This window comes from Megalobrama amblycephala, linkage group LG1, assembly GCF_018812025.1.
Source record: "Megalobrama amblycephala isolate DHTTF-2021 linkage group LG1, ASM1881202v1, whole genome shotgun sequence".
Lineage (NCBI taxonomy): Eukaryota > Metazoa > Chordata > Actinopteri > Cypriniformes > Xenocyprididae > Megalobrama > Megalobrama amblycephala.
The window spans coordinates 31,801,601-31,816,978 of record NC_063044.1 but is presented as its reverse complement, the minus strand read 5'-3'; the positions used below and the strand labels follow the sequence as shown (position 1 = coordinate 31,816,978).

Below are 15,378 nucleotides of genomic sequence, written 5' to 3'. Positions count from 1 at the left end.
AAAGTTCAGGAACGACCTCTATGGTCGCATCAAGGCAGACAGGAAGTTTGTGGGCTGGAAACTACACAGGACTGGACTCTAGGGCAGAAACAGGCTTTGGAGTGGACTCACGGGCTGGTGCGCAGTATGCGCCCCAAACAAACACAATGGCTGATGCCATTACAGAGTGTACAGAGGACAGGGGAACAACCTCTGGTACAAACAGTGCAGATTCTGGTGGGCTAGAGAGTGCTGAGTCCAATGGGTTAGATGACACTGGTCTAGGGATGCCGTCTGCTCACACTGAAATCAGCTGTGTGTTTTTCAAACTGCAAGCCAATCTCCAAAGCCTAGGAATCACCTTGGTAGCTTCAAATGCAACGTTCATGATGGACAGCAACACTGATGTGGTCTCCATGACTGCTGAAGACTCTGGTGTGGTGTCCCCAAAGGCTGAAGACTCTGGCATGGCGTTGCGCACAAAAAGTATTCTCGTCGCTCCATAATATTAAGGTTGAACCACTGCAGTCACATTGATGGATTTAAAGCTGCTGTCCACAAGTTTTCCTCTTTGTCGCCATCTCTGTTTGAAAGATGCGATTGCAGTCATATGCGGAACAGTTATCTGTACGTGCGTTGTGCATCGGCACGGATGAATCTAATGTTTGCTGTCAGTCACCGCACCGGTGTGGATACTGAACTTCAGAATCACAGATTCTACGTCTTGAAAGTATGACCAATATAAGATTTTCACTGGAAAAAATCATCTGAACAAGTAAGTAACATGTTTGCCACTTTTGTTCTGACCAACTGAGAAAAAAGGCATTAGGCCTACAATAAATCGTGCTGCAATGATGATTAAATCTAACGATCGTTTAGCTCGGATCATGCCAAACCGTGCAAATTATTATTACTGTTATATTGTTCTCAAATTGTTATTGTTAACAACATCAGCACTGCGTGACTATGTGTATTTAGTGTGTATTAGTGTTACCTGTAGATTTCAATGTCTGTAGTCACTCCACAGTCCAAGTCTTTTGCTTTTTGACTACAGCTGAATCTCCAGCTGTCACTGATGATTGTCATTTGGATCTTTCTGGATTACAATCCGCCATCAAAATGATAAGTTTAATTATTTCAGCTGCTGTGAGAACAGGCTATAAATGTGCCGCTACCGGCAGCGTCCTCACATGATAAACGATTAGCCTGAACTCCTTCCTTTGTTTACGGACGTGATGTAATGACGCACAGAGGAACTGCTGCATGCTCAAATTTCCCGTGGAAATCCGCCATGTCGCTCTTATTATAAAACATTATTACAAGCTTACTGTTGTGAATCGAGACAAGATAATTAGATAGTTTTGAACACTGGCTGGTTATGTACTTGCTCAAAAGTTGATTTTGGATAATTTTTAACCAAAAAAAGTTGCGGACTGCAGCTTTAACGATGTATTTAGTACCTTTCTGGACCTCAAAGGGTGTTGTTGCTGCATACGTATGGATCAGATACCCTCGGATTTCGTCAAAAATATCTTAAATTGTGTTCCAAAGACAAACGAAGGTCTAACAGGTTTTGGACGACATGAGGAGTACTTAATGACATAACCCTTTAATGAAGTCAACTGTCTCCAATTTTTGACTGGTAGTGACTTCCTGATTTCTTAGGGCATCATATTGTCATTGTATGTTTTTTTTTTTTTTTTTTTTTTGTTTATTTGTTTATATTTTTGCAAACTACTGACTCAGCTGCAGGATTGTGGGATTTCATAGGCAACAAAGGATTTATTAATGCTGCCTTCAAAACAGAATGTTGCATAAATACTGGATTCAGACATGCCTTAATGTCCTCCTACTTCAGCATTTTACAGGTTTTGGACAGAGCCAAGGACAGAACTTCAAAATAAAAGCTAACAAAGGACAATCTAACAAACCCAACATTGTTCAAGCAGACTCAACAGCATGGAGCAAGATAGCCCAGGATTGTTTACACAGGATTTCTGTGCTCTCTAATCTGTTATCAATTTTGCAGGCCATACAGAATAACATAACTAGATAAAAGGCATGTTAGAGCAAAAAAAAAAAAAAAAAAATCAAAAATATTCTATACATTCTATACTTCCTACTCTAAAGTGGTTGCTGCAAATTTGGTCAGAGAAGAAGTTTTTCTGAACAAGTGCTAAAATTAATGTATCCAGTTTGACTTAAGTGTTGGGTTTCTTTTTGACTTAGAGCCAGATAAGTGAACCTCTGTAATGTGAGTGAGAGCACAATTTCCCCTCTATCCTGTGAAAACAGATGTCTCCCAGAGAGCTGTGTGTTTCTGGATGCTTTCCACTTTCAGAGATTAGTTACACGATGATCCATGACATGTTCTTTGCATCTATAAAGCAAAGGGGCAAAGAAAAGAACCCCTAAAGGCATTATGACATTACTCAAACATAGTAAAAACTATCTTCATACAGTCATATTAATAAGCAGAAAGTTCATGAACGCAACCACTGAATGCTAAAACATTCCATCAAGGCTCATCAGCCTTATGTCCTGCATTGCCCCAGCATGCCAAGACAGCACACATGTCTGTCTGAACGTTCAGGAGGTTCAGAAGTATCGGAAAAAAGTAGAATTTGTCCCTCAGTCACCTGTGATTGTGTCTCCACAGCACTGATCATGATCTCCACTGTCACATTTTAGAATTGAAAACATCTGCACAAATAATATTGAAGTATGTTCGCTCAAAAAGGCAAGAAAAAAATTTGTGGAAGAGGTCCAAAGATTCTGCCTGGGCCTGCTGTTGAGTAAAAGCATTTATTAGATCACTTTATTACACAAGAGGGATGTAAGACTGAGCTTTGGTTACTAGCCCAGTACATTTCCTGGAGAGTTTACTTTTGCCTTTTGCAAATTAAAAATCATATTATAAACGCAGTAGCATTGCACATATAATGAAACATAAGGAGGTGTTGGATGTTTGAGATAATCTATTGACAAGTGAAAGGATGGGAGGATAGATATTCCAAGGAAAGCAAAGACAGATTATTTACAAAAGGTTTGCTTTTTGGAACCCTCATTAAAGCCAAAGAGGGATAGTCTGATCTTGTTTAGTACAAAAAGATAGGGTGAGGGGTGAACAAAATGTTCCATAGTTACAGGGTGGGCAAGCAACTACTTGTCAGCTTAGAGAAAATTCTCTTTTTCATAGTCAGGAGTGTAGGAGTCAGAAGGAGTATAGACCGAGACTGCTCAAGAACTCTGTCTCCTCTCGGCACACATATACCAACTTATGAACAACAAAAAGATGTTAGTCATTATGGCATTTTTAATTGTTCTCCTGTTATCAGGAAACACCAAAGGTAAGACACAGTCTTAGATTTTCTTTCAATAATACATTTCAGACATTTAGTTCTTTATAAATTAATTTACGACTTCCCTTGCAAAATGTATTATTGTTCACGAATTTACTTTAAAGAAGTGCACTTATTTTGATGTGTTGATCACATGTAATGTACTTGATTATAATTTTAACTGCAGTGTGTTGTTTAATATTACATTTCAAATTGCAACTACATCATTACAAACATTTAATTACAAATATATTTCAATACACAACTTACAAGTTTCAATAGAAAGTGCATTAAAGTATGTTTTAGTTTATCATAAATGCATGTCAGTACATTAAGCAGTACACTTAAACCATATTTCAAAGACAATAGAAAAAATGATGAAATCACATTTAAAGATGTACTTAAGTCCCACATAAAAGGGTCAAAAAAGCACTCTAAAGTTCAACTAATTGTATTAAATATAAATTTAAACTGTAATACATTTTCACTTAATTACAATTAATATTCAATTAAGTGTTCATTCAGTTTGCACTTAAGTATTTTTATGGTGCAGGCAAGGGAAGAGGAGCAACTGATCTTATAGGGGGTGTTTACACACTGTTTTCAACTGAAAACTGGAAACTTTTTATGTTTTGGCCGTTCATTTACGTGACAACAGTGTTTTGGTGGCCTAAAAACACAAACTTGAAAACAAGTGCATGTTTTTGAAAATGATAGCATTAGAGCTTGACATTAACTTGTTTGCTCACTAGCCACTTGTCACACCCTCACACCGCATGAACGTTCAGTTTGTTCGTTTTCATCTGTCACATGTGCTCCTTTGTTCTAGTTTCCCACCACAATCTGTCACCATGGACACTTAAATCATTTCTCACAGCTGTTAGTCATTTTAGTTAATCGTCTGTCTGTATATAAGTTTGGTTCTGTTGGTATAAATGACCGTGATTTAACAGTAAAAGACTGTAAAAATGCTGCTGTGAAAAACTGTTAATTGGTTTACAGAAAGTTCCCGTATTATATACGGTGAATAACTGTAATAGATCTAACGGTACATTTAATGTAATTTTACGGTAAAATACCCTTAAATTCACAGTTTTTGGAAGTGAAAATAACAATTCATTGTAAAATTTACAGTGAAAAACCGTAAATTGACATTCCCACAATTCCCTGCGTGACACTTCACATTTGATATATTTTCTTCTTGGTTTTTCTCATTTTTTTCTAATCAGTTATATACATTAGGGTTTTATGTTATACCTAAATTAATGTTTATTGCATTTTTAAAATGTCATGTGTGTTACCATGATGGTGTTTAGTGTGTGTGTGAATGACACTGTGTGCACCTTCTATATATTAGTGTTGTCCTTCTCAACTTGTGGAAAAGCTGCTTGTGATGAACTTTGTTTAATCATGTGACTCTCATGACCACTGTATTTGGTGATTGTCAGTGTATTATAAAGGTGCAAAACAGATATTAGTACTTCATTAGGTTGGTAAATTAACATTAATATCAGTTAATGAAATATGTTATTTTACCGTAAATGTAACAGATTTTTTTTTACGTTGCTACCGTATTTTTTACGGTAAAATTCTGGCAACCACAGCTGCCGTTTTTTTACCGTAAATTTTACTGGGATTTTTTTTTACAGTGTGTCTTTGTCGGGTCTCGTATGTTCTAGTGTTGTGTTGTGTTCCCGCCTGGATTCTGTATTCTCCCATTGGATTATCAAGTAAAGACTTATTTGAGTATTATCTTCTTCGTTGTGTGTTTATATGCAACCAGCACGTTACACCACTGTGGCTTGTGGTTTTCCAAAGTTATAGCCACCCAGCATTTTCACTGGCCACAATTTTGACATCAATACCATAAAGGAAAACAGCCATATAGATAATTTTAAAATGATCTAATAATTTGGCAGCAGGTTTATTAGCCTGCTGTCACTTTAAGACCTGACGCATGGATCCATTATACTGTTACACGTGTGTTTTATTTCTAAAAACTGTTTACATTCACTTGAAACATAACTGACGGTATTTACTCGCTAAGAGTGGCATTTTGACATTATTTTGTGTGTAATTGACCATTTAAGTGCAATGAGCAGCAAAAACATAATTTAGTACTTTGCACTTTGGGTGTGAGTACAAAATTAAAGTACAATTATGCACAATATGCACAATCCCATGCCAAAATTCAAGCCCTGTAACACCAACAATATTCATCCGGAGAAACGAGTGAGTGAGGGGAGGCGGGTTTGTGTGTCAACTCACTGTCAGAGAGATGAGAGAGTGAGAAAGCGCAGCTGGTATCGTGTATCTATTCTGCAGAAAATGAGTATTGGAAGCATTTCAGATATTTCAGTAACGATATGTATGGACAAATCAATATTTTTGACAACACTGCACTTAGTTTAGTATTCAGGTACCTTTTTACAAGACTACAATTTTAAAAAAAGCGTATGTAAAATTGTCAGTATGCATTAAAATGTTTGAGCAAATGCTAACATTGCTTTATGATACATGCAGGTGAAAAGGTGCTGCATGCTTTGCAAAACCAGATAATGAATTGCAATGAGAAGACTGTCTTACAGTGCAACATCAGCTCATCAATGCAGTTGAACATTGTTGACATATACTGGACAAAACATGAAGAAAAAGGTTTTAAATGTGATCCAAGATCGAGCGACAACACTCCAGGATTTGAGTGCAACTACACAAGGGAAGCATTAACATTAACTATTTTACATCCTACACCAGTAAACATGGGCACGTATTTTTGTAGTATAAGGATGGACTCTGGACATGGAAAAGATCAAATCAACATGTCTTTAGGTCAGTTCATTGACCCATTTTACTTTATTTTGAAAAATAAAAACATGTTCTTCATAGAAGAGGGCTTATTCAAGTCAAAAACTGGGCATCACATCATTAACCATGGTACCTTGTGTTTGTAAATGTATTCACGCAGGAGAGTGCAGAGGCGAATTCTCCCAACAGATGGCTGGGCCCAAACAAAAGGAATGTAGCTTCAATAGTGTGTATCCAGATGGAATAATAAACTGGTTTCATTATGACAAGAACTTGACTTCCAACTCTACAGTAACAAGCCTGAAGAACTCTGATGGAACGTTCAACATCTCAAGTATCCTAAACATCCAAGACAATAATGAGAGATATAACTGCTCTCTGTGGTCACTCAAAAATGGACAATACTTTAAATATCAAGAGTTTGAAGTGGAAGTGGAGGTTGATGCTGGTTCCAGTCGAATTAGCAGCACAGGCAACACAAGCACACAGCATTGTTTATCATGCACTCATCTCCTTCTTGCCCTGATGTTTTCATTGAGAAAATATTTGTCATTATAATGTTTCTAAGTCAACTCAACGCTTACCCAAGACAGATAAACACAAGACCAGATAAAATAACCAAATGTCTGGTGGGTTTTAATAAATGAATTTTGCAAGATAGATTGATCATCTAATCAATATTTGCAGTGGAAGAATTGTCTGCTATGCAAATTATCTGGGTCTGAGGAAATTTAAGGCTAGGGAATGGTAACACTTTATTTTGATAGTCTGCTTTAGACATTCTACTAACTATAACTTTGCAACTACATGTCAACTATGTCTCATTATTAGTAGACTGCATGGGCGTAGATTTGGTCTCAGCGTTGGTGGGGACACCCCCCCGGAATTCTTTTGTTGTAAGATACCAGTGATTTAATGGTGATTTCCTTTTTTATTTCAGACTGTTGGCAATACAGAATATCACAATACAGAAGTGAATCTACTTCATCTCATTATATTGTATCCTGAGTCAGGATTCCTGACCCCGATATACCATCCTGTATACTGTCCCTAAAGAGCTAGTATAACTGTATAATCTCAAAAATGCACTCTCAAAAAATAAAAATAAAAACCTGAGACTGTGTAATGCTGCACAACCAAACGTTTTATTAACAGAAATTATTACGTACATTAGTATTTACACTAACAAAAAATACTCTGCCACAAGGAACTATTGTTGAACTATTAACTCTTGTTGAACTATATAACATTGATTAGTATAACAAAAATAAAAAATAATGCATTAGATTAAACTGGGAAGGGTCATAACACTTGCATATTGTTGTCCTAGATTTACTGCTTCTATTGTTTTCAATTCTAAGTCGCTTTGAATAAAAGTGTCTGCTAAATGAATAAATGTAATTGTAAATCTGTTGTGGTTTGATGCTGTCTTTCCTGCATACAAAATGGTTAATTCATTTTGTAGTCTATCCTATGGTTAGCAAGTTTAACCCTCCTACCAGATAGTGTTATTGGATATTATCAATTAAATAATGATTCATTATTTGAATAACCAACAGGGTTAACTTTTGCCTTTTTAACATTGCCAACACGTTTTTCCAGCACGTCTAGCAATGTCAGTTCTTCATTAAACTGTGGGTGGTTTCCCTTTTATTTCTCTGCATGTAGGGTAGGCTACACTCACAAATACATTACATCAGGGGTTCTCAACCTTTTGCAAGCTGGGCCCCCCCAAAGCTGGTTCATTGCATTTGGGGCCCCAGTGCGTGCGAGCATTTCACAAAAACTAAAGGAAAGCTTTAACTGTAGTCTATATTCTGACTAGTTTATTCGTTTATATATATATACAGGGTGCGATTTGTGAAAAAAACCAGAGGGGAGGATGTTTTGAATTTTTTTTTTTTTTTAATTTGTTAAAAACCACAGTGCTATATACTATTTTTTGGCAGCTGTTACAGAAACATTTTTTTTTAAATCTTCTGATTTAACCTTGAGATTTGAAGTATTACATATTTGCACCACTAAAATGACATTAATAATTCTTAATTTCTGATAGAAATGCAAAATCAATCGGTAATTATTAATAGAATAACGAGACACAAACCTTTACATTCAATCGCGTTTGGCCCCATTTATTTTTGCATACATGTTTACCTCAGATTTTATTATATAGAATTGAAGCTGGGCCGTACGCAGGGTTTCATAATTCCCAAGGTCAGAAAATGTAGTTTGCTAGGGGGGTTCGGGGGCATGCTCCCCCGAGAAAATTTAGATTTCCCTGGTGTACATATGTGCATTTTAAGACGTTTCAAGGCCAACAAATTGGATAACAATAGCTTTAAAACCATGTCAACATATATCGATGCATGCACAGTTTTGAGGCAGCTTTAATCGCATGTTTGGCAATTTCATGACTTCACTTACAACAGAACAACGACAATCATTGCTCGTAGTTTCTTCTGCGCTTTATTTAAGCTATAATAAAGTCATTATGCAGCGCGCGCCGGCGCATTTGCGCATGCAATTCTTGAGTGCGCTCCACGACCACAGTATAACGGCTGATTGGACAGTCGTGTTCATTTTTCTGAGTTTTACAGACATAGCATGACAAAATCTCATCTAACCACAATTCACTGTTGTTCAACTGAAGCTCCCTCCCTCGATTGACTTGAGCCTGGCAATGAGAAAAAGTCGGAATGCGCGTCTGAAAAGTGTCCAGTTTGTTGTGGTGGTAAAGAGACAGTTCTATATAAACGCAGCGTTTTACTTGGCGATGTTTGAAAAAAAGATTTTTATTTTTGGTATTTTATATGCTCTGTTGGTGGTTTGTGGTGTAAAATGACCGCAAATAGGCAATTACTGCAGATGAACACTTCTTTTATTAACCACCAGCAACGCATCCTCCAGCCAACCCCATGACCCCGAACATTCTCTCCCAAGACACACCCCCAGGTGCTCCCCTTCACCCAGATTTAAAGCAACAGTGTTGAATCAATACACCATCACATCACATGACATCTCCCCCCTTTTCAAAAAATAAAGTCTGCTATTCTCCTCTCCCCCCTTTGTTTTTATGACTGAACAAACTTTGACAGTAAACCTTATCATGCAAAACAAAACAGCATGTAATCAATGTATAAACATCCTGAATTTGAGCAATGTAACTCTACTGTTGTAATGAACAGAACAAACGGTTAGAATTTTCAGAAAACTGCACCCAATTACCCCCAACCCCCCCCCCCCCCACCCCCCCCCCCCCCCAGCACAACTGAGCATAAAGCTTCCTGAATCTTTACAGGTCAAGCTTGACAACAGGTTTACTGACTCTTCCGGACCTAGTAAGTATCAGTCCTGGCTTAGGAGTAGGAAATGTGTCCCTGCATGTTTGGGTTGGTACAGTCTCTGATGTATCAGTATGTATAGGCTGAATGTCAACAGTCCCTTTTGTTTGTGGTGAATGTGTGTGTACAGTCTGTTTTGTTGTCTGTGTTGGTGTTGGTACTGCTTGCAGATGACGTCTGTTACGTCTCAGTACCGCTCCTTGTTCCGTCTCAATGACATAGGAACGAGGTGTTACACTTTCTCGCCTGATCACTGCCGGTGACGCCCAGACCTTCTCATGGTCCAGCTTGGTAAGAACAGTGTCACCTGGTCTCAGCATTGACAGATTTTTAGCTCCATTACGACGATTGTAGTAGAAAGCTTGTCTGTCTTTCTCCATTTTGTCTTTCAGCATGACAGACTTCCTGTTTGGCCACCTCGGTTGAAGATTCTTCTCTAGGGTTGGAAGTGTCGTTCTGATTTTCCGTCCCATAAGAAGCTCTGCTGGACTAACTCCTGTAGTGGCACAGGGGGTCGATCGGTAGCACATGAGAGCTAGCAGAGGATCTGTCTGCTTCAGGATTCTTTTTGCAATCTGCACAGCCCTTTCAATGTGACCATTACCCTGAGGATGGTGAGGACTTGATGTAATGTGTTTAAAATCCAGTCGCTTGGCTAGTTCCTGAAACTCAGCACTGGAGAACTGAGGACCGTTGTCACTCACCACCTCGTTCGGAATCCCGAATCTGGCAAAGACAGCCTTCAACTTTTGCGTGACATGAGATGTTGTTGTGGAAGGTAAGTGCAATATCTCCAGAAATCTGGAATAGTAATCAGACACGATTAGATAATTCTGTCCATGATGTTCACAAAGATCAGCTGCAATCCTTTTCCAGGGTCGTTCTGGGAGTGGTGTGGAGATCAGGGGCTCTTTCTGCTGTGTATTTCTCAACTCACGGCATATCTGACATGACAGCACTGTGTTCTTTATGTCCGCTGAAATCCCTGGCCACCACACTGACTCCTGTGCTCTCTCCCTAGACTTTGTAAGGCCCTGGTGACCTTCGTGAATCTTTTCCAGAATCTCCTGTCTCATCGCCCTTGGCACAACGATTCTCCTTCCCTTGATCACTAAACCCTCATGCTCTGAGAGCTCCGCTTTTGCAACCGCGTACTCTCTGGCTGATACCGGAACTTGGTTCCTGTGTTGTGGCCATCCAGCTCTGATTAGCTTGATTACGGCTTGCAACTCACCATCCGTTGTAGTAGCATTTCTGATACAGTCAATTTTATGGGGCGTTGCAGGTATACCTTGTATTACTGCATTCACATAGCATTCTACATCAGTATGTGTTTCTATGTCTTTAGTAATAGCAGTTTGTGGGCTCCTGAACAGTGTATCTGCAACGACAAGCGTCTTGCCTGGCGCATACTCTGCTCTGGGCTTAAACCGCATTAAACGCATCAGAAGTCTCTGGCATCGTACTGGAACGTTGTCAAGACTCCTGTTGTTGATAAGAGGAACAAGAGGCTTATGATCTGTCACCAGCTTAAACTCGTCCAAGCCGCACAGATATTTTTCAAACCTCTCACACGCCCACACGCCAGCCAGACATTCCTTCTCAATCTGTGCATATCGGGTTTCTGCATCAGTGAGACATCTGGAGCAGTATGCTACCGGCTTCCATCCTTCTTTGTGTAGCTGCAAAAGCACCCCCCCAAGTCCATAACTGCTCGCATCGGCCGAGACGGCAGTGGAGAGGTTGAGAGGTTGGGAATGAACCTCCCCAAATAATTCACCATGCCAAGCACCCTTTGTCTGTACGTACATTTATCAGGATTCAGTTTTAACCCCGTAGACTCCACTCTCTGCAGCACTTGTTCCAAACGAGAGTCGTGTTGTTCCAGGGAGGACCCATAGACCAGTATGTCGTCCATGAAGACCTCTACCCCCTCCAGCCCTTGAAGCGTCTCCTGCATTTTCCTCTGGAAGATCTCTGGAGCGCTCGAGATCCCGAAGGGAAGCCTCCTGAAACAATATCTCCCAAATGGTGTGATAAAGGTGGTAAGTCTGCAGCTATCAGGATGGAGAGGAATCTGCCAGAATCCGCTGGCTGCGTCTAAGGAGGAGAACACTTTAGCACTGCTCAGTTTAGCAATAATCTCATCTGCAGTAGGTAGCACGAAATGTTCTCGTTTTACTGCTTCATTTAGTCTTTTGAGATCCACGCAAATGCGTGCTTTGCCGTTTTTCTTCAGAACGGGAACCATCGGCGAACACCATTCAGTAGGTTGTGTCACCCGCTCTATGACGCCATTCTTCTCCATCCTCTGCAACTCCTCTTTCACCTTTTGCAGCATTGGTATTGGAACACGTCTCGCAGTGTGTACAGCACATGGCAGCGCTGAGTCTTTTAACTGAATTTTGACAGGGTCGGTTTTGAGTGTGCCGTGCTCACCAAATGCATCATAGTGCTCAGAGGCCACTCTGTTTGCCTCCTCCACTCTCCTTACAAGGTTCATGTCAGCTGATAGCGTCCGACTCAGCAGGTTATTAACATTGTGTCCACTGACCACATAAGCAGAAAATGGGTATGACTGCCCTTTGTACACTGCAGTGGCTCGGAACTGACCCAGGCAGGCTAGCTTTCCCCCAGGGCTATCCAGTGTAACATTGGCTGGCTCTAGCGCCTTTGCAGGAACTAGTTTGCTGAAAGTCTCTTCTGCCACAATGTTTACATCAGCCCCTGTATCTATTTTGAATTTTACAGGGGTCGCCCCAATCAGGAGCTGTACCATCCACTGCTCTTCTAGTTCATTTACATTGTAAACTGATCCCAGAAAGTATGAAGGTTGGTCAAAACATTCAGTGACTTCTCTCACTGACTTGCTACTGTGGCATACTCTGGCCCAATGTCCGATTTTGTGGCATTTGTGGCATTTACCTTTCTTTGCAGGGCAGCGCTCATCACTTGCATGCACAGCATTTCCACAATGTCCACATTTTCCATGACTGTCAGGTCGGATTTTGTCTTTAGGTCTGCGCTGTCCCCTCACAGGTTGCTTACTTGTGCTGACAACTGCTCTGACCATGCTCACCGTCTCGCCTTGCATGCTGACTTGTGTGGCCACCTCCTCCGATTGACGAACAGTCTGGATTGTTTGTGCCAGTGTGAGATCGGTGATCAACTGCAGCCTCCGAGAGAGATCTTTATCCAAGATGCCGACCACGATGCGGTCGCGTATTGTTTTGTCTCTCATGGCGCCGAACTCACAGTGCTCTGACAGCTCGTACAGCGCTCTGATGAACGCTTCTGCTCTTTCGCCGGGTTGTTGCACGCGCTGGTGAAAGCATGCGCGTTCGTGAATGACGTTTCTCCTCGGGAAAAAGTACTCGTTAAACTTTCCCAGGACAATTTCAAAGTCATTTCTCTGTGCTTCTTCTGCAAACACGAACGATTTATAAATGTTCTCTGCTTCACTCCCCATGGCGTAAATGAGACAACTCACTTGCACTTCTCCGTCCTCTTTGTCTAACTTTGTAGCCGTTCGGAAACGCTGAAATCTTTGTTTCCAATCCATCCACTCCGTCGGCTTATCGAAGGAAAAACTTGAGGGCGGATTAAACTTTGCCATTGTCGTCACTTCTGACACCATGTAAAATGACCGCAAATAGGCAATTACTGCAGATGAACACTTCTTTTATTAACCACCAGCAACGCATCCTCCAGCCAACCCCATGACCCCGAACATTCTCTCCCAAGACACACCCCCAGGTGCTCCCCTTCACCCAGATTTAAAGCAACAGTGTTGAATCAATACACCATCACATCACATGACAGTGGAGTAGCATTTCACCAATATTTCAATATTTCACCAGAGGGAGGGATACATAGACCAGAAGGGGGGAAATTCCCCCCATCCCCTCCTACAAATCGCACCCTGTATATATATATATATATATATATATATATATATATATATATATATATATATATATATATATATATATACACATACATATATATATATATATATATATATATATATATATATACTAAATACGACCTCACGTTTTATACGTTTGCAGCCTATACGTTTTATACGTTTGGTCCGATTTTCGGCATTTTTCGCATCCGTAGCAAATATTTTGAGGGGTTTTTGACAATTGATCCACAAAATGACGAATATGAAAAAACGAATACGACAGTTTCGGACTCAGTCAGGTGCAAGGACCTTTTGAGGCTTGCGCAGGAGAAATCAAACAAATGAGCGCCGTTTTCCAAGATCTGGATCCGCAGCACACACAAATAAACTAAACTGACATACTGCAGTTAAATTTCAAAATGTGGTGTTTTTATATTTATAACATTTGAATACAGTTCAGCAACATACATCACACGACCTGACGATCAAGAGAGCTGACAAATGACCATCACTTAATTTACCATCACCTCACGATTGAAAATGTGACACTGATATGACAGTTCAACAAACAAGTTAATATATTAAGTCACTTACATTTTAGACGAAATAATGACTGTTTTGGTCTATTTTAGCAGCGAAAATAGATCCGATGAATGAACGACTCAATGACTCGCTTAATAAAACCGCATATCACCTGCATTTGCGCTCACTATCGACAAACCAATCAAATTTGTTCAAAACTTTTTTTTTTTTAATCAGTCCAAACACATTTTAATTTTTATTCAGGAGTTATGTATATACAAAACTATAACTTTTTATGACAGTAGTTAAGTGATAAAAAAAATTTGCAAATTTTTTTTTCAGGTTTTTTTCCTCCCATCCAGTAGCCACTCGCGCCCCCCCCAGGAGAGTGTCCCCACCGGTTGAGAACCACTGCATTACATAAACAGAATGTAGGAAACGAAAAATGTCTCAGATCCACCGTTTATGTTGACTGCAAGATTTTAAGTTAAGGTACAGGCTAATTGACATTCAGTTACTTGCTAACGTAGCATTCTATCATCCTGGGTAACACATACTATCACCAGTTAATAATATTTTCCACAGTAGAATCTGCATTTGAAAGCCTGGTCAGTCACTACTGCTAGTTTATTTGTGTGGCTAGCTAGTTATTTTGCCTACTTACACTCTGACTCTGCTTTATGAAAAAGCTTCTTATGTCCCCTTTCTTCTTCTTGGGTGGCATCTACAAAGTACAAAAAGGGGCAAAAAAAACGGAATATTAAAATGTTTTTACTCTGGCCTTTGTATGTGGCAGAGAGACAGCCCTGGTAATTTACGTCGACGTCGTCAACATGCGCGCGCACACACACGCTGCTAGTGCAAGCACAAAAGTAGTCCCGGCCCGCGCGTGTAGCCTGTCAGATACCCCGCCGCCAATCAAATTACGGCGTTTCTTGTACTGTCGTCGTCCTGGGCTGCGTTTCCCAAAAGCATCGTAAGCCTAAGTTGATCGTAAAAACGATCGTACGAGTGATCTTAATATTAAAGTCTGTTTCCCAAAAGCATCGTAACTTAAGTAGCACTTGAAAATGATCGTAGATCTACGAGTGCTCTGGAGTAATCGTAAATCTCTAAGTGCATCGTAAGAAGATGGAGTTATGAGGTCACCTACAGGACAACCGGCAGATTACACCTTTATTAAAGTGGAATGTGTATAACATAGCTAAGGTTTTGACTGTATTCCTCTTAAATACTCTTTGTTGTTTAATATGAAAATAAAAGGGAAGAAAATACAAAAATAAAAATACACATGATGTCATAAATAGTGCTGATAAAACATGTCTGTCATAAAAATTTGTCTGTACAGCTGTAGAAATTGGCTAGATGAAGTAGATAATATGTGCTACTGTCACCCTTAATATATACCCTTTATATAGCCCTATTGATATCTAAACTTGCATGTTTATGTTTTAAAATTTAGTTTATGGTTGAAAAAAGTCAG

At 39.8% G+C, this 15,378-nt stretch overlaps 1 protein-coding gene across 1 annotated transcript; it reads left to right on the top strand.

Moving 5' to 3' along the window:
* Window positions 1-3,170: 3,170 nt before the first annotated feature.
* LOC125267808 lies at window positions 3,171-7,538 on the top strand. Its single transcript, XM_048189783.1, has 3 exons — window positions 3,171-3,329; window positions 5,844-6,149; window positions 6,286-7,538. Exons 1-3 carry the CDS (start codon window positions 3,260-3,262, stop codon window positions 6,681-6,683), a joined length of 774 nt encoding a protein of 257 aa, XP_048045740.1. The 5' UTR covers window positions 3,171-3,259; the 3' UTR covers window positions 6,684-7,538.
* Window positions 7,539-15,378: the final 7,840 nt, after the last annotated feature.